This window comes from Phascolarctos cinereus, unplaced genomic scaffold, assembly GCF_003287225.1.
Source record: "Phascolarctos cinereus isolate Bilbo 61053 unplaced genomic scaffold, phaCin_HiC Scaffold_4;HRSCAF=312, whole genome shotgun sequence".
Taxonomy (NCBI): Eukaryota; Metazoa; Chordata; class Mammalia; order Diprotodontia; family Phascolarctidae; genus Phascolarctos; species Phascolarctos cinereus.
Window position 1 is genome coordinate 643,007,445 of NW_027555847.1, and position 20,441 is coordinate 643,027,885.

At 39.1% G+C, this 20,441-nt stretch overlaps 1 protein-coding gene across 1 annotated transcript in view; it reads right to left on the reverse strand.

Moving 5' to 3' along the window:
- The window catches only part of COL22A1 (collagen type XXII alpha 1 chain), a 589,887-nt gene that overhangs the window by 512,821 nt on the left and 56,625 nt on the right, over positions 1-20,441 (reverse strand). The window contains 1 exon segment of the mRNA XM_078153760.1: positions 14,526-15,092. Within this exon segment, the coding sequence (XP_078009886.1) occupies positions 14,526-15,092 (567 nt within the window).

A 20,441-nucleotide genomic window follows, 5' to 3' on the forward strand; every position in this document is an offset into this window, starting at 1 on the left:
GTCAAAGGATCATTCACTTCAATGACTTGTTGTCACTCGCCAAGAATCCTTTATGTTTAAAAATATTTTCTTCCTATTCATAGTTTCCAATCCCTTGACCCCCAAATTCTGTATATTTTCATATGATTGACCCACAAACCATTATCAAACTAGGAAAGGACATAGGAGGTAGAGAATAAACTACTCTTGTAAACAATAAAGCTTTATACAGCTCTGTAATAAAAGCTAGAGGAGTTGGGTGATAATGTGTATAAAATGTTTTATAAACCTCAAACACCATATATTTTTGGAAATAAAGGTGGAATAGGGGAGAGAACATTTGTGATTTCATTGGTCCAGAAAACTTTAGATGAGAAAACTTCTTCCACCATACAAATTATAGGTTGAGACTTTTAAGGAACATTAGAGGTCTTTGAGCCTAGCACCATCATTTTATAGCTAAAAAAATGGAAGAGGACATATATCAAAGACAGAATTTCAATCCAGGTTTTCCTGACTCCTATTTAGGCTCTTTATCCTTCATATCCTGCCACACTTCTCCTGAGCTAGAAAGAGGATTATGTGATCATCTACCTCATCAAGAAATCCTAATTTTATAGATGCAAGAGCTAAGGATGAGGCCCAAAGAGAAACTACTGGCCTAAGATTATACAGCAAGTGATACGTGATAAATGAGTGACAGAGCTAGACTAGGCTCCCTGTGTTCTCTGACTTCAAGCCCAAGGCACTCTCCAAAATAACTTGCCACTAACTTTTTAATATGGCATTTTATCAGTGCATGCATAACATCCTGCTTAAGTGTCAAAGCTCAAAGCCCAAGATGACAGGAACATATACATTGATGGTCCAAATTTCCACTCTTACCTAGTATACTTCAAAGGCAAAGAGATATGCAGGAACGCTAATTTAGACTTAGAAGAAATCATTGAGTCGAATCTCCTCATTTTGTAGACTAGAAAACTGAGGCTCAGAAAGATTAAGTGCTTTATAAAGGGCCAGTGTATGGGGCAAGATTCAAATATGGGTCGTCCTGACTCCAGGTCCAGAACTCTATATTGTAAACCAGGCTATCTCTCAATAAATGATCACAGTGGAGAAATAAAAAAAGAACAAGGATGAGATGATAAATGGTTAGAAAGCAGTGTGTTTTTGCTATTTACTGCCCTGAGAATAAAAGGTCTCTCCGTTTCTACCCCGCCACTGCAGTATTCTTCACCAAATATGTAATAATACTTATGAAAAATGTAGGCTTCAAAGGTCTAAAATGTAAATGGACAGCTGGAAGGAAACTAGAAAAAAAAAAGATGAACGCCCACAGAGGACTTATAAAACTTAACTTTCTAGAATCTATTCTACCACCACACATGCTTGGGGGAGGAAGTGAGTTGGAGTCTGGTCATTCCTATCTCCGCTAAAGCTCCCAGGGTGCAAATTTGCAAGGAAAGATCAAATGTCCAGAATGACCTGTTCCTGGGGTTGTGCATCCGCTGATTCCTTCCAGTTTACTTCTGGCTGGGACTTAGGGTGGCTGAGCCCTGAAAGCCAGCCAGATGTCCATTGAGAAACAGCTGGTTAAGTACTCCCTCTTAGAGAAATTCAGCTGTTGCAGAAGGCAAGACAGAAATCTGAGTCAATATCTGGGATTGGTTTTTGAAAGGGAGAAATGGAATTGTCCCAACTGCTCCCATCATAGTTGTGGCAGAATGCCATGCCTTAGGCTGTCATCTCTGTCACAGCTGGGAACTGGCACTGGCTTAGGACCCTAGCAGGGAAAGGTCATTGGAAGATTCAGGAATTCTGGTCACTGATCTGCCACTGTGGGACCTGGGACAAATTACTTCACGGGTCTGGATCTCAGTTTCCTCCTCTGTAATGTAAGGAGATTGGACCAAGACAGTCTCACAGGTCCCTTCTAGCTCTAATGGTCTAAGATTCAAATGCCTGTTAGGAAGCCTTCTTCCTAGAAAAACTGAACTGCAATGGGGTGTCTAGGCAGTAGTGTGCTGGTAAATGTTTAACAATCAGCATTGGGGAGAGGATACCTACATTATTATCATTTGCTCTATCACTTTATTCAATCTAGACCACCAACTAAACAAAAACTCAAACTCTGATTTGATGATTTCCAAGGTGTAAAATTTAAGAATCTGCTGAGACAATTTGAGCTGGCTTTAGCATTCTCATGTCTAGGTAGTATGGAGCAGAATTTGGGATGCAGGGTGAATACCTCCCACACTGCAAGCTGCTCCTAAACAACATTGCTTCTCTTGGGTATTATTTCTAAGAATGAGACTCGGTAGAAAAGAAGGAAGCTACTGTTTCCTACAGAGGCAATCGAACAGAGAGGGACTCAACGTCAAGTGACAGATTAAGCACCACATCTGCAGCCTCTGCAAACCTGAAAGGGGCACTTTGTTGTGGTTTAGTCATCTTCAGTCCTGAACTGCTTGTGACCTCTTTGGGGGTTTTCTTGGCAAAGAGACTAAATAGTTTGCCATTTTCTTCTCCAGTTCATTTTACAGATGAGGAAACTGAGGCAAACAAGGGGAAGTGACTTGCCCAGGATTACACAGCTCATAAGTGTCTGAGGCCAGATTTAAACTCAAGCCTCCTGACTCCAGGACTAGTACTCTACCTACTGCACCACCTAGCTGCCCAAAATGAGGGCTAAGAAGACCTAATGGGATAACATCTGTGAAAAGCTATGAAAAGTTGAAGTACCCTTGAAATATATTGTTCTTTAATTTGCCCACAACAGTGAGCCTATGTAGGTCACTGACTTCCTGCCAGGGGAGCAGAGAGCCAAATCTGGAGGCAAAAGACCTAGCATCAAATTCTGGCTCTGACCTTTACTACCTGTGTGACCTTGCGCTAGTTACTCAGACTCTCTTGGCTTCCATTTCTTCCTCACCTCTAAAAGGAGGCAGCTGGTCTCAATGACCTACAAAGTCCTTTCCATATCAAAACAGGATCCCATTGAAGTCCCCATGTATATGGCTTCTGCTTTTTGGGTTAAAATCTCTGGGACTGGAAAAACCTGTATATTTCAAGGCCTAAGAGAGTCTGGAATTTATTAAAGCCAATAACAACACAGTCTTAATCTGGTTGCTTGAGATCAAAGGAATTGGTCAATTGGACCCTAAAACCACCATGACAGAAGCAAAACTAAACCTTAAGTGGAATGCCCTGGGATTAGAGGGATCTGGAGAAGTGTATGTAAAAGGACTGACTTGGAGGGACAGCTGGGTGGCACAGTGGATAGAGCACTGGCCCTGGAGTCAGGAGGACCTGAGTTCAAATCTGGCCTCAGACACATAACAATCACTAGCTGCATGACTCTGGGTAAGTCACTTAACCCCAATTGCCTCACAAAACAAAAAAAAAGGACAATGAGTTCCCTGTTACTAGAGGCCTTCAAATGTTAAAAATTATGTAGAGAAGGTTTTTCATCAGGTATGGGCTGACCTCTGAGGTCCTTGACAATTCCGCTACTAAATGGAGGAGATTGGGCACACCACAGATTTATGTTATTGAATCTGGCAACTCACAACATCATACTCCCCTACCTCCTCCCTTCTCAAGTCTCTGATAATGGGCAGATAACCCCTTGATACACTAATAACTGGTGAGGGAGACAGGAAAGGCCTCCTGTAGGAAATTATATTTAAGGCGATCTTTAAAGGATATTAGAGATTCTAAGAATGGAAGGTGAGGGAGGAATGTCTTCCAGGTATCATGCCCCTTCTATGTCAGCTCTTCTCCATGCTAAATATCATCATATCCTTCAACATATTCTCATTAATCAGGGCCTTCAATCCTCTCATCATCCTGATAGTGCTTTTCTAGATGATCTAAAAATTGACATATCCTTCCTAAAATATGATCTTTCAAACTGAAAGGCCAAGGAATCTGTAACCAAGGAGACCTTTTTGGGAAAGGCTACAAAAACTACAATTTTTATGTTTGCCATCCTTTGACAGTGGCCATTTATCGGAGAGTATTATGTTCAATGGATGGACAAAGTCCACCCCAAAGATACATGGACCATATGTAACAATACGGATCAGGTCTATCTGTTGTTTTCCTAACCTGTGAAAACAAGAACAGGACAGTTCCCAGCCTTTGACAGCCTTATACTGTCCTAGCACTTAGCACAGAGCCTGGCACACAGTAGGTGATTAATAACATCAGTTGATTTGGCTTAACTTTACCATGCACATTACCACCTCTGAACAAGTGTACTCCTCTGCTCTTTCCATAAAGTCATAGAAAGGAAAATCTGGAAGGGTTGTCATAGGTCATCTAGACTAAAGCCTTTATTTTAAAGATAAGGTGTCTGAGGATCACAGCAGGGAAAACGATGTGCTCAAGGTCATACAGCCAGTGACTGGTAAAGCTATGACTAGAACCTAAGTCTCTTAATGTCCAGAACAGTTTTCTTTCCAATATACTTCACTAATCCAAATATGCTTTAATTGTGGACATAAGTCATATAGAGGTAAAATAGCTAATACTCCTGATGCCAGGAGTTGTATTTGATTATGTGCCTTTTCTGAAGATTTGGTCTCTTCTACCAAGCACTCTATAATATATTAATATGTAATATTAATATAAATAATATAATAAATTATTATTACTAATATATAATTAATTAAAATATAATTAAAAGCCTATAATAATGCAGAATGTATATATTTATATAGAATATATAATTCTATATAATGTTATTATATACATTTTATATATATGTATGTATGTAGGCTCATACTTTACCTCTTTAGCAGACTATTAACACTTTGAGGGCCAGAAATGTGTTTCAATTATCTTGTATCTCAAGTAGCACCTAACACATAGTAAGTGCTTAATAAAGGTTTGAATGAATGAATGTTACAGATGTTGTGCTCTATATCAAACCACATGGGCACAATTTAGATTTTCACTAGGGTACAGTTCTTCTACTGGGCTACACCCAGTAGAAAGTACCATTGATCTCTAGATGGAGAATAAAAACTCCACTGCTCTTATCTTCGAGTTAGTATATTTTCCTAAGTACAAAACCACAAACATCTCAGTGGTTCTTCTTAAACTATGTTTTCTGTTTTGTTTTCCATTTTATTATTTTTTTTAATCATTTGCATTCCTCTTTGGCCCTTGGATCCACCCATAATGAATGGCTGGGTGTGTCTCTTTTGTGGCCACAAAGTTTGAAGATACATGTTCATAAAAGGACCTTTGGCAATCCTCAAAAAGACATTTGCTGGAAATAGCTTGAGGAAGTGGTATGAAAAGGGAGGTAAACTAGTCAGAGAGGGATGCCGGGGACCTGGGTTCTTAGAGGAAGGTCTCTGATGCCTGGATTCATCTGGAGGCTTAGAATTCCCATGCGAGCAACAACCCCGAAGGAGCCCCTCAACCACAGAGAGAAACTATCTTCCTAAGAGGTGCATTTTAGCCTTATTTGCTATTTCTTCAGTTCCCACAGGGCTGAATTGTTGCAATAAGTTCTAAGGAAAGAATAATAGCTAGCATTTATATAGTGCCTACTATGTGCCAGGCACTATGATAAGTGCTTTAAAATATCTCACCTAGTAATGTTAAGCATTGTGCCAGGGTCTTTATAAATATTATCTCATTTGGTCATTACAACAACCCTAGAAGATAGATATCATTATTATCCCAATTTTACAGCCAAGGAAACGGAAACATACTGAGGTTAAGTGATTTGTCCAAGGTCACATGGCTAGTAAGTATTTGAGGCTAGATTTGAACTCAGGTCTTCTTGACTCCAGTTCTAGCATCCTATCCTCTGCACCACCAGGTGCCTATGGACTGATGTAGTCAATACACATTGGAAAAGGAGACAATATGGATTCCCAGGTCTATGGGCTGGCTAGCTGATTTTACTATGAGAAAATCAATTTGCATTTCTGTGCCTCAGTTTCCTCATTTTTAAAAGTCTAGATGACCTCCACCATCATTTCAAGCACTAACATTCTGTGACCTTATATGCTATGTTCTAAGTTTCCTTCTGGCTGGGAATTCTGACATTCTATGTCATAACATTCAATGTTTTGAGGTCTCTTCCAGCACTAACATTCTTTTTTATGTTCTAAGGTCACTTCCAAGTCTCCTGTTCTGTTCTAACCCTCTTGTTCTAAGGTCACTTTTGCCTTCCTGTTTGAGATTATGGCTCAATAAATTTTGAATGAATGAAGTAGTAGTGAATTTGGAATGTTCAATTGGTTTCCTGCTTTCAGTTTTTCCCATATGTGTCCCAACCTACACAAAACTAATAGATTAGTCTGCCTTTCTTCACACTATTCTCCTTTTCATAAATCTTCATTTTCTCCCCATGCCTACAGCACCAATCCAAAGGCCTTCCTCCTTGTATCCAAGGCCCTTTACCATCTTTTCATATGCTTCAAGACCTAATTCCTTAACTCACCTGTGAATTCCTTGAGTACACACTTCTCACATTTCTACATCTCCTTCTTACTTTTTATTTTGACAAATATTTGTTGATTGATTTACTGGCTTATAAAAGTTTTTGTTTTGTTTTAAAGATTGGGATGATCTGGAACAAAAACTCATACACTTCGAATATATGGGTAATTAAAGACAAACTGTGTTAGGCTTTATGATTTCATGAAGTGAGACTTGAAATGGGAGCCTAAAAGATAGGTAAGATTTGAATAGGAACAGAGAAAGGAGAAGGAAAGGTAATTAAGAAAGAAGGTAAGAGATGGGGATAGCATGAGCAAAGAAGTAGAGATGGACAGAAGGAGTGCATACTAATAGGATAGTAAGCAGACAAGCTGAACTAAAGGGCTTGTTTAGGGGAGGGGAAAGAGGTAGGTAAGGATAGACGTGCAAGTTGGGGCCAGATTTAAGACACTTAGGTGAGAAATCTAGACTTTACCCTGTAGGTAATGGGGAGCCATGGAAGATCTCTAATTTCGGGAGTTAACAACCAGAGTAGTTGTGCATTATGGAAATTAATCTGGAATATGTTTGAGTTGAATTGGAGAGATGAGAGACTACAAGCTGGGAGACCAATTAGGAGGCATTTTATGCCATTAGCAACGGTCATTCAACCACTGGACTTCTTTTGGATTTAGCTCTGTTAGTAATACAGTTTATAATAAATCTGCCCCAATATCAGAACTACAGGCCAAAAAAAGACTCTAACTAATCTGAATGGTATTATGACACAATATGCTAATGAGGGGGTTATAAAAAAAGAGGAACAGGAGGTTACTCAAGGTTTGGTCAATCTCTAGCTCTCCTTAGTTAAGCAGGGAAGTCAACTAGGAAACTAAGAACTAAATGGAAATTAAGAATAGGGGAGAAGAGACTATGGTGACTCCAAGGTTCTAAACCCAAGTGCCTGTGAAGGTGGTGCTATCCTCAGAAGAAATACAAAAGTTTAGAGAAGGTGAAGGTTTCAGGAAAGGAAGATGATCTTCAACATGTTGATTTTGAGATGCCTATTGTACATTCAGATGGAAATGTCCAGTAGCCAGTTGGGGACTAGAATTTAAGGAAGTGATGGGGGGGGCAGAGTGTGATAAGTAAGATGTGGCTGGAGTGGGGGATGGGACCTGGGATTTCATTAATGTGGGGAACTCCCATTATAAAAATTCTCTCTATTCACAAAGATCAGTAACTCGTCTGAAACATAATCTTAAAGTTTCTTGGCACACCGAGTGGTTAAATGACTTGCCTATGGTCATAAAGCTAGTATCAAGAGGAAGGGCTTGGACTCTTCCTGGACTTCCTTTCTCTAACACCAACCTTTTCCACTATACCACAATTAGGGCTGAATGCATAGATTTGAGAGCCATCTGCATAGAAAGAACACATTCTTAGCAAAGAGACCAGCAAATAATAATCACTTAATTTTTTTTCACTCATTCAAACAGGCAGTAAACAGATGAGTCAGAATTTAAACTCAATTCCATCAACAAATGTTTATTAAGTACCTATTATGTGCCAAGATGCTGTGCTAGGTGAGAGATCTAGACTTTACCCTGTAGGTAATGGGGAGCCATGGAAGATCTCTAATTTCGGGAGTTAACAACCAGAGTAGTTGTGCATTATGGAAATTAATCTGGAGTATGTTTGAGTTGAATTGGAGAGATGAGAGACTACAAGCTGGGAGACCAATTAGGAGGCATTTTATGCCATTAGCAACGGTCATTCAACCACTGGACTTCTTTTGGATTTAGCTCTGTTAGTAATACAGTTTATAATAAATCTGCCCCAATATCAGAACTACAGGCCAAAAAAAGACTCTAACCAGTCCCTGTCCTCAAAAAGCTTACATTCCGTCAGGGTAGGCAACGTGCACATAAATACATATACAGAAGGTAATTACTGGATAATTTTGGTAGGGAAAACACTAACATTTTCTGAGATAGTGAAAGGCTTTGTTCATGAAGAAGGTATCATTTGAATGAAGTTCTGAAGGAAAGAAGGGGTTCTTAGAAACAGAGGTGAGGTGGGAGTGCGATCTAGGGTTGTGATACAGTCAGTACAAAGGTCCAGAGATAGGAAATGGGGTGTTGTGTAAGAGGAAGAGTAAGGTCAATCTGGTTGTAGCTAAGAGTACAGAAAAGGGAGTTATATAGTGAGGCTGGGGCCAGGTTGTGAAGAGCTTTAAAAGCTAAACAGAAGAATTCCTATTTAATTCTCTGGCTCTAAATCCAATACTTGCTGTACTACATGAAAAGGCTTCTGTGACCCCTGTGCTATTATTTCTGCTACAGCCAGGGTGCAAATGTTCCTATTTGTACGTGTTTCTGTGAGCGCAGACTGTCCAAACAGAGGGTTCGTCTTGGCCCTTTGAATCAGTGCTAGCTTGCTGTCTGATTCAATTCAATAAATATTGAGTGCTGACTATGTGTAAGCTTCTTGCTGCTCAGTAACACCAGACTTTGTGTATTGACTGATTTATTGGCCAGTATTGCTGATGACTGATAATGAAATAAATTTAGAGACTCCTGAGAAATGAGCCACAGTTTTGAAAATCTTCTTCAGGGAGACAACCGACAAAAATTTTGAACTGAGAGGTCAATAGTTAAAAAGGCATAATGACATGGGAACTCTCCACAGATTTGGGGTAGGGCGAAGGGTACTTCAATCCACCAATGAAAATCCTCAAATTAGAAGGTGGAGGGTGTTTCCAGCTACTGGGAAAGTCTGCATACCAGAGTTTTATTTTTAACATAATGATAAACTATAGAAATGTTCATACCACCACAAGACAGCCTACAGGTGGGGCTAACTCAGTGGCAACCAAGGCCTAAGGAGCACTTATCCTTAATCCCTAAAACCCATGGGCCACTGCATTCACAGGAAAGCCAATCTGAATTCATTTCAAAGAACAACTCTTATCCCAGGCACTGGCAGCCTACAGAATTCACCAGGGGATAGACATTTAACTTGATGAAACAAAGGACAAGGTGCTCCCAAGGAGAGAGCAAAGAAAGTTTCACTTCATGTAGTTACCATGGGAATCAGGCATAGGACATCTATAAATTCTGTTTTTCAAAACAAAGGGAAGAAACAAGTTAACAAGTCTCATTTCTGTAGTCTTTTGAGGTTTACAAAGTGGCTTCTCCAAAACAACCCTTCAAAATTGTACAAGAAAACAGCAAAAATAATACCATCTCTTTTTTTTTTTTAGATCTTGATAATAATAGCTAACATTATATATAGGTTTATATGCATTATATAGATTTATATACATTTATATGGATAACATGATATATGTGTTTATATACATTATATAGGCTTATATATTTATATAGCTAACATTATATCTATGTTTACTAAGTGCTTTACAAATATTACCTCATTTGATCTTAACAACAACCTGGGTATGTGCTATAGGATTTGAACTCAGGTCTTCTTGATTCCACATAAAACACCCTATTCATTGTACCACTAAGCTGAAAAATGATATAGTGAGTAGAGTGCTAGACCTGGAATCAGAAAGACCTGAGTTCAAATTCTGCCTCTCATACTCATTACATGACCATGGATGAAGTCACTTTACGTTATGTGAGGCTCAGACAACTCTCTAAGACCAGCTGCTAAATTATAGATAGGTTTCATTCCCACATCAACAAATTATGGATTTAAAGATCCCTGATATGGCCACAGTTTACAAATGAAGAAACTGAGATCCAGAAAAGTTAGTGACTTTTCTGGAGTCACACAGCTCAGGTCTGTTTCCCTCAAATTAGCTCTTAGCTCTTTGTCCAATATACCATGTTTTCTCTTAAAAAGTTAACAAAACAAAACAAAGATCCCTGATTCCTCAGAGTATCTGGGTCTAGAAAAGAGAGAGGGAGAATAATTTTTAGAGAGGAATAAAGACAAAGCTGGCCTCATAGCCTTTATGTGTGTTATTGGAGAAATATCTCCATTCTGAGTTCAGGTACTAGGTAATTGCTGCTAAATATATATTTACCACAATGTAGCAACTATGGAGATAAAAACTTAGATTTTATTATTAGACTCAAGCAAAGGTTCAAGCTTCAGAGAAAACCTGAACCCTCATGGGGATTTTGACAAAGTTTCCTATAGGCAAAATTATGTCAAAGTGATAGAAAAATAATTCTTTTACATATTAAAATTTTATATAATCCCCTTTGGCCGTAAAGCTAAAGAGAAGATAGATCCATAATCCCATACTTCCTTTAAAGTCATAAAAGTTGGACAAACTTATTTAAACCATCATAATCTCATACATCTCCTAAGGAAACAAACTTATTTAAATAAACTCTATAGGTAAACTAAGTCAGGTTATAGATTAAACTACATTTAGAGAATTCACAAATAGCTGATTAAGGAGGAAGATTTACATGTCACCAAGAAGTCAGGGATAGTTGAGATTCTTCCTGTGGCTTCTTATCTGAGAAACTTTCTTATCTAAGTAAAATTTTACATCCCATGGGTGAGGTTTTGGTCAGGTGAGGTTAATATTAATGAAAAGATACAGGACGAATAATAGGAAATCAAAAATTCCTGTAACACATACATGTCTGCTCGTCTGTTACAACAGAATGCTGCCTGGACAACCCGCATGGGATTCAAGGAAGTACAAGAAATAAGAGCTGCTTTTAAAGGCTTCACCGCCTAATTGGGCAAAAAGATACATGTGTACAGATAAAGAGTCAAGATAAAAACAGTGCAAGAGGTATTATAAAGTAGCAGACACAGAAAATACAAAACAAGTGACCCAGACAGTAAACAGAGTGCTCATTCAGACAAGGCTGCCAGGGATGTTATAAAAGAGATTCATGATGGGGGCAGCTAGATGGCAAAGTGGATAGAGCACTGGACTGACCTGGAGTCAGGAGGACCTGAGTTTAAATCTGGCCTGAGACACTTACTAGCTATGTGACCCTGGGCAAGTCCCTTAACCCCTTTACCTCCAAAAAAAAAAAAAAGAATTCCTTGTTTGGGGCAGTTAGGTGGCACAGTGGATAGAGCACTGGCCCTGGAGTCAGGAGGACCTGAGTTCAAATCCAGCCTCAGACACTTACTATCTGTGTGACTCTGGGCAAGTTACTTAACCCCAATTGCCTCACCAGAAGAGAAGAGAGAGAGAGAGAGAGAGAGAGAGAGAGAGAGAGAGAGAGAGAGAGAGAGATTGATTCACTATTTCTTCAGAGGATAAAGTGCCAACTGCTTTACTTGGCATTCAAGGCCTTTCACAATCTTATTTCATTTGAGTTTTTCTTCCTTAACTCCTATTAGTTAAGTCTAATGCATTAGTCTATGCAGACTATGCCCCAGTCAAACTGGACTATTCTCTACAGATTATAGAAATCTTTTTTTTGATCCCCTAATAACTAGAGAACTTCATGAGGGTAGGAAGTAGGCCTTGTCTGAATTTCATATCTCTCTCCCTCCCTCCCCCAAGCCTGGAGCCACTAAGGAACCCTATATGATCATCTAGTCCAACTCATACCTATCTCCTTTTGTTCTTCTCTGGGCTGCACTACCAGGATTCCTCTACCAAGCCCAGCACTCATCCTGAAGCCTCATTCCTGTCGGGAAATTCACACATTGAATGTACCCTCAGCCCTTTCTGGCTCTTCCCAGAACCTCCACTTAAGAAGGTGCCTGGGCCAGCTACTCTTCAAGCTGTACCCCAGACTTCCTCTACCATTTTCCCACTCCTTTACTGGATACCATTGTCTTCTTCCCTGCTCCCAACTCCTCACCTTTTCAGCTTCCTTTATATGTTTTCCTCATAATGGTAGCTCCCTGTGGGCTGAGATTGCCTTTCTCTCTACTAGCATTTTTATTTCTTGCACTTAGTATAGTGCCTGGCACACAAATAATTATTCAATAAACATTTATTAAGAACCCACTGCCTGCAAAAAGAGGCAAAACATAGTCCCTACCCTCAAGGAATTTAAAATCTAATTTGTTTGCAGTCAAATATATAAAAGCAAGCTATATACAGGAAAAATGGGAAATAATTACCGGAGGAAAGGCACTGGAATTAAGGGGGATTGGGGAAAGCTTCTTGTAGAAGGTGGGATTTTAGCTGAGACTCAAGTAAACACTTATTAAATGCTAGCTGGTTGACTGGACTGACACTACACCATTCCTGACAAGTGGCCACACAACTTTTGCTTGAAGGCTGATGTGAGACAACCCATTACAATCCCTTCTAGCTCCGACATTTTATGTTCTAAGGTGCCGTGTAGCTCTGACATTCGCTGACTCTATGAGCTAATTAATTTTTGGCATATCTAAGCTATCCTGTGGTTAAATACCTCTAGTATACACTTAGACTCCAACTATCCCCACCATGTCTGTGCCCATGCTTTAATGAACGACAATTGACAATTTACGTTAGACACCACTCTCTGGCTTGCAATCTGTCCACTCCATTCTTACTATATCTCACCTCCTCAGTCCCAGCTCTGGTTTGCTGAATAGGTCTTGGCAGATCAGGGCCAAGAAACTGAAAGGAAATTGCCATCTCACCGTTCCCTCTTGGCCTCTGAGTGGAGAGCTGATGATGTCAAGCTCTCAACCTTTGGGAATAATGGATGTGTTACTCATGTTGCCTGAGCATTCATAAAAGTCTAAAGAAGCACTCAGAGGCTAAAATTGAAGGCTAGCTGATGGGAAAACTTAACATTACAGACTCACAGAGATCACCTTGTCTAACTCCTCATTTTATAAACAGAGAAACTAAGGCCAGACCAGGGGAAGGGACTTAGGCAACAAGTTAGTGACAACAAATTCCAAAAACAAATTTATAAATACAGAGTTTGCTATGCAGATTCCCAATTGTCCTCTTTGGGAATCAGCTCCTAAAAATCATTTCCTTTGTATGCACCTTAACTGAGATTACTGGGTCTCAAATTGAAAGCTAAAAGGAACCTTAGCAGTCAAGTTCAATACCCAAATTTTACTGATGAAGAAGCTGGGGCAGAGTTAAGTGACTTGCTCAAGGTCTTGATGCTAATAAATGTCTGAGATGGGACTGAAACCTAAGATTTCTTGACTATAAGTCCATGGCTGTATCTATTACATTACACTGCCTCATGGAATTTCAGACTATTGACAAAATTTAAGCTAGTTAATGCTACCTTTAGTTCCTGTCATCCATAGATTTTAATATCACCTCACTTGATCTTTATAGTTCATTTTGTGGGGGAACAAACTGAATACTGGATCTGCTATTAACTAGCTATGTGACTGTGGGCAGGGCATTTATCCACTTTGGGCCTCGGTTTTCTTTTTTGTAAATGTAGGATCATAAAACCAGTTTCAAGGAAAAGGTTTTGAAAAGCATCACACATAACACTACAAAACACACAGAATATTAAAAAATTGATCTGTTGTTTCTCCTAATACAATTTAGAGTTGAAAGACACCTTAGAGATAATTTAGTTCCAGAATTATGACTAGTACTTACTGTTCTTGGGGCAAGAGAGTAGTGTTATGGTTGGGGAGGAGCTCCCCACTTGTGGGCTGTGACCATGATAGGGAGGAAATACCTCTAACAACACAGTGAGGTTTCCATGCTGATGAAAAACTGGCCACTTCTGGGGGTGGTATGAAAGACAATAGGAGGAGCTCAGGTTTGGCTACTCTTGTACAAAACTGATTCTGTCAGGGCCCTCTACATTTTGGTGCTCTGGGACAAAACTCTGTTCATCCTGCCCTAGTTCATGTTCTGCCTAGTCTAACTTGCTCTTTTATCAGATGAGAAAAATGAGACCACAGAGGTGGAATGATCTGTCCATGATTACACAAACAATGTGTAAAGGGAGCCAGGATTTAAATCCAGATTCTCTTTGTTCAGCATGTCTCTCCTGAAGTGTAAATTCCATGACGGCAGGGACTATATTTCATCTAAACTTCCTATCCCACAGCAATGAACACAGAACTTTGAATACAACAGGAGCTTAACAGACATCTGGTGAGTTGAATCAAAAGAAGCAATATTCCAGAAGACAGAGAAGGCAAAGAAATGTTTTACTTACTTTCGCAAAGGCGGCGTCTCAACTTCCCTCGGATCTTATCAATGGCATTGAAATCTGAGACATGGAATACATGGGCTGACTTGGGCTCAGAAGCAATTTCATCGAGCTCTTCCTTCAGGGCTTCCCCAACACCAACAGCAAAGATCCTGATCCCAGCTTTGTGAGCAGCCGCTGCTGCATCCAGAACAATATCTTGACTCCTCCCATCAGTCAAGAGGATAGCAACTTTCTTGATGACCCTGTCACTTGGCCGCCCACCTGCCTCTTTGGAAAAGCTGTATGTGGTTATGTAGCGGAGCGCATCACCAGTATTGGTGTTGCCGCCATGATAATTAATGTTCCGGGCAGCTGCTTTGACTTCCTCTCGAGTCCAATACTTCCCGAGGTCAAACTCAGTGATGGTACGGTCACTATAGCGAACCACACCTACTCGAGTCCTGTCTGGCCCAATCTCAAAGGTTTCTACCAAGTTGGCCACCCACTGCCGGACCTTCTCAAAGTCATCTTTGCCCACACTGGAGGAAGTATCCAAGATAAAGACTAGATCATAGTGGACATTTTTGCACCCTGTAGAAATAGAAGAAAGCACAATAAAGTTACAATAATAACAATAATTCTCTATGACTATATGTGAGTTGCTGATTAGCACCTATAGAGAGATTTTTCATACTGGGAAATCCTCACACATATAAAATAAATCACAGGAACTGATTAAGAAACAGTGGTGACAAAAGCAACTCATATTGCTTCAAGGTATACAGAGAATATTTCTCACAATAATCCTGTGTGGTAGGTAGTGCATAATATTATTTCCATTTTACAGAGGAAGAAAAGGGGTCAAAGAGATGAAATAATTTTTCCATAAAGTGTTTGTGTTATTTGACCATTCCTTCTTTGCTGGGTCATCATCGATACCATACTCTCTAACTGTGATTGTCCTCCCAAAGCTCTATCCTGAACACTCCCTCCCTCTCTCTCTTTCTCTCTCTCTCTCTATCTCTTCTCTCTTTTTTCTCTCTCTCTCTAACCTACACACATGATCATCAGCAGCAGCAGCAACTAAATCTCATCTTCATGATGATGACTCCCAGATCTATATACTCAGACCCAATTCTAGTTCCACATCAACTACCTATTGGACATTTCAAACTAGTTACCCCATAAGAAACCTGAAGTCAAGGCAGCCAAAACAATTTCATTATTGTTTCCCACAAACCCATCCATCTTCCAAATTTCCCTATTTCTTTTGAGGGTATACTATCCTTCTAGTCACCCAGGTGACCCACCTCAATATCATCCTTAGCAACTCACTCTCTCTTACCTCACATAGCCAGTCAGTTACCAAATCTTGCTTCTACTTCCCAATATATCTTGCATCTATCCCCTTCTCTCAACTCACAAAACAACCACTATCCTAATTCAAGCCTTTATTGCCTTTTCTGGACTACAGCAACAGATTCCTAATTTGGGACTCTATTTCAAGCCTCTCCTCACTACAATCCATCTTCCACTGCCAAAGCAAATTTCCCTAAAGCACAGATCTGACCGTGTCACTTTCCAACTCAATAAACTCAAGTGGCTCTTTATTAACTCTAAGATGAAAAAATACACTCCCCTGCTTAGTGTTCAAGGCTTTCACAACTTGAGCCCAACCAACTTACACATCCCCTTCACACACAAAATACTCTAATGCTACTGTTAGATATACAAAGCACTTCAACTGTCATTCTGTGCCTTTCCATTGGCTGTCTACCATCCCTGGAATACTGTCCTTCCTCACTTTTGCTCCTTTGAATCTATGGTGTCCTTTAAGTCTCAGTTGAAGTACTACTAATTATATGACATCTTTCCTGATCTCCCTAGATGCTAGTGCCTTCTTACCCAAATTTTCTTGTATCTAATTTATATTTCTCTCTTCCTCTTCTCTTCTTTTCCCTTTCCTTCTCTTCTCCTCTCTTCTCTTTCTTCTCTCCTCTGTTCTTCTTTCCTCTCCTCTCCTCTCTTGCACCATATTATCTATCTATCTATCTATCTATCTATCTATCTATCTATCTATCTATCTATCTATGAGGTTTCCTCCAGTTAGACTGTAAGCTCCTCAGGGGAAGAGATTGTTTCATTTTTGTTTTTATATCTCCTTTCCCTGGCATACGACAAGTTGGCAGAATATTTGTTGAATGATTGAGAAACGAAGGTTTATATCGTGGGGAAAACCAATCTCAGAAAGACATGACAACTGTCTACATGGCTCCTGAAGGAAAAATCATGAGCAGTGTTTACAGATGTAAAGAAAATCTTCTGAATCATAAGTGTTTTTCAAATGACAGCAGGTTCTTAATCATGGGGGTTTTCAAACGTAACCTAGGAATAGTGTAGAGTGGATTTCTTTTCAGAATCACTTGGAGTAGATGGCCTCTAAGCACTCTGCCAAATGTGAGATGCCATGATAAATGTCACAGCTAGGACTAGAGTCTAAGTCTCCTGACTCCAAGTCTTGGACTGTATTCACTTGTAAGGACAGATAGGCTTGTAAGGGTCTTTTTTCCTCTGCATCTATTACTGGTCAGTGTCTTATTTTAGGAGTGGAAGACCATGAAGACCAGTTACTAACTTGGTGCAATAAAAGAAGTCTTTTTTTGTGGCAGAACGACAAGTGAGTATCAATCCAGAAGACTTGGCTTTCATTCAGATCCTACTAAGTGTTTGCTTCCAGACTATGAGAATAACCTCCTACTAGTTTTCCTGCTTCCAGTCTCTCAATCTTCCCCCCTCTAATCTATCCTTCATATAGCTCGAATTTTTTCTCCCAAATGCAGCAGTCTCATCACGCCAAGTTCAAAAGCCTTCAGTGGCCATCTTGTCTATGTGATAAAAGTGCCCACTCTTTCAATGAACACTTAAGAATCTTCATAAGCTAGTTCTGTCTGCTTCTCTTCTCTTCTCTCTTTTTCTTCTTCTCTCTTCTTTTCTATCTATATTCTTTCTGTTGAGGATCTTGTCAGTTCTCAGGTTCCAATAGTCATTTTATATATCTCTATACTATCAAATTTGTATAAGCATCCCTCGTCTCTCTCATGAGTTCCAGTTTTCCATCTCCTGATTCCTACTAGACAACATCATTTGGACGACCCGTAGGCATCTCAATCTCAACATGCCATAAAGAGAACACCGTATCTTCCCTCCCTCCCCCATCTTCATTAGAAGAAATTCTACTAAAGTCCTACTACAGAGCAGAATTCTTAATAAAGAGCTCTTGCTTAAACTCCATCTAAAGATACTTATTAGTAAAAGCTTTAATTATATTATTGTGCCCCGTCAAAACAAAGAAGCTGGGACTCTGAGAGGCTCCAGTGTTCATTCTTTTCTGTAGCTTCCACCTTCCAAGTACCTGCAGCTGAAAACCCTCAAAGATCTTTTATGAAAAAAGACTCTTTTGACAAAGCCTGGACCAAATTCCAGTCCTGCTGAGGGACTGAATTAGAACAGGGTTTCTTAACCTGGGATCTTGTTTAAACAAAATCAATACCTGTATTTCAATATAGCTGGTTTCCTTTGCAATCCTGTTTTATTTTATACATTTAAAAACATTATTCTGAGAAGGAATCTATAGGCTTCTCCAACTGAAGAGAATGTGTCTATGACACACATACACAAAAACGATTAAGAACTCCAGACACTGATAATCTCTGATTAATTTGTGGTGCTTCACATCAAAGGTATCAAGCTTCAGACTGTTAAAACTCCCAGTAGGAACCATAAAAATGTAACTGGAAAATGTTTAGCAAAATAAATTTTAAAAAATATAATACAACAAAGGTAATGTTAATTTGTAGTTTTCTAAGTCTATATGCTGCTGTCAGGGATTTGTTTCTATTTGAGTTTAATATCATTGCTTTAATTTTCTAACATTCTATATCCAGAAGTCTAGTACTCTATGTTCTAAGGTCCCTTATAGCTCTGATTTGTCTATTTTATTTTGTAACATTCTATACCTAATGTTCCCTAGCTCTAAGTCTATGTGCTAAGATTCTAGAATCAGTGAACATTAGAAAATTTTCATTTTTTAGCTTCTCATTTAGAAAACATTAATGCCACCACTTAAATGTATGTTGATGCCATGTGCATGTAAATAAATGAATTTCAATTAATGAAATGTTATAACCTTTCAGTTGTCCCATCCAAGTCTCCTCATCCCTAAGTTTTGATAGGTGAGATGTTGCCTTTACTTGCCTAAAACACGCCACCATACTCTTATTTGGCCATTTCCAAACTGAGCCACCTCTAACTCTTGCCATCCACATCATCCAATTGCCACTAAAACTTAGATTATGCATCTGGGACTCCCAAAATCCAAAAATTAGGCCACTCGATCACTTCCCAAACAACCCCCAGGTACTCTTCCTTCTCATCCCATTTTCTAGCTCTGGTTTAAATTATATCTTCCCACATCAGAATTTAAACTTCTTGAGTACAGGAATTTAAGCTCTTTGCTTATTTATATGTCTAATGTTTAACACTGTGCCTGGAACATAGTAAGTCTTTGTTTTTCATTTATTCATTTGTGCATTCATCATGAGTCCATTCTCATTCATTTTCACTTTGTCCAGTTGTATTTAGTATGTATCTTGTTTTCCTGCTTTTCTCATAAGGGCTTATTTTTTTCATAAGAATACCTTCATATTCCTTTATATTTCTCATGCTTGTGTATTTTAACTTAACTATCGTATTCCATTATATGAACATACCAAAATTTACATAATTACTCCTCTAACATTGGACAGTCAAATTGCAACTAGTTTTTGGCAATTTAAAACACTCTTGCTACAAAATTCTTTTTAACAGATAGCTTTTGCTTTCCATAACACTCCCACGTATATTCCCAAAAGTGGGAACATTGGGTCGAAAGATACGGTAATTTTTATAACTTTAATTTGATTAAGCAGATAACCTTCCAAACTGATTTTCAATTCTGCCAGCAATGGACAAGTGTACCTTTTCCTTTAAATCTCTTGCTTTTAATTGTTTTTAATTACCAATTCATTGTATTATGTGATAGGTTGCTTTAATTTGCATACCATTTTGTCAAAGGGTTTTTTAATAATTTATTACATATTAACAATTGTTTTGAAAAGTGTCTATCACCTGTAGCTTTTTAAATTCATGCTAAGATACATATTCAACATAAAGTAAATCCCTTTCTTAGCATAGCTGATCCATCTGGAGGTAACCCATCCACAGCAGGATTCATTTTTTTGGATTCTGTTTGCCAGATGTATTGACTCAGATAATTCCTTAAGAGGTTTATCTTTAACACAGAAGGTCCTTCTCTTGTTCTCAGGGGTGCTTAGTTTTTCTTCTCATTTGGGATAATTATAGCTGAGAGCCATTGAAACCTCAGCCAGAGGCCCTAGGAGCAACAAAGGCTTACATGTTTAGGGCACCTCACCCAAGGTAATCCACAAAGGTTTTCAGTATAATATTGTTGAAAAACAGAGGAATCAGCTGGATTATATGCATTGAAGGAGGGAGCGGAATGAAGTGGAAAGAGGATTGAAAAGAGACTTGGGTTTCAATCCTTGTTTTCCCCCTTACTTACATGTGACCCTGTAAAAAGCATTTTCTCCATCTATAAAATGAGGTGGTCAAATATGAAGATCTCCAAGATCCCTTCCAAGCTCTTAAGACCTTGTTCATGTTTGGGGGTTCAGAGTGTCCCCCATTGATCCTGGCTTCCTTTACTGCTGTAGGAGGCAAGAGGTCACTCAATCTCCTAACTGCATTTTCACTGGCTGTCCCATGCTTGGAATTCTCTTCTTCCTCTTCACCATTTCCTGCCTTCCCTGGTTTCTTTCAGGTACCATTATAAAAATCACACCTTCTAAAAAAAAGGCTTTCCTGACCTCCCTTAAGGCTAGA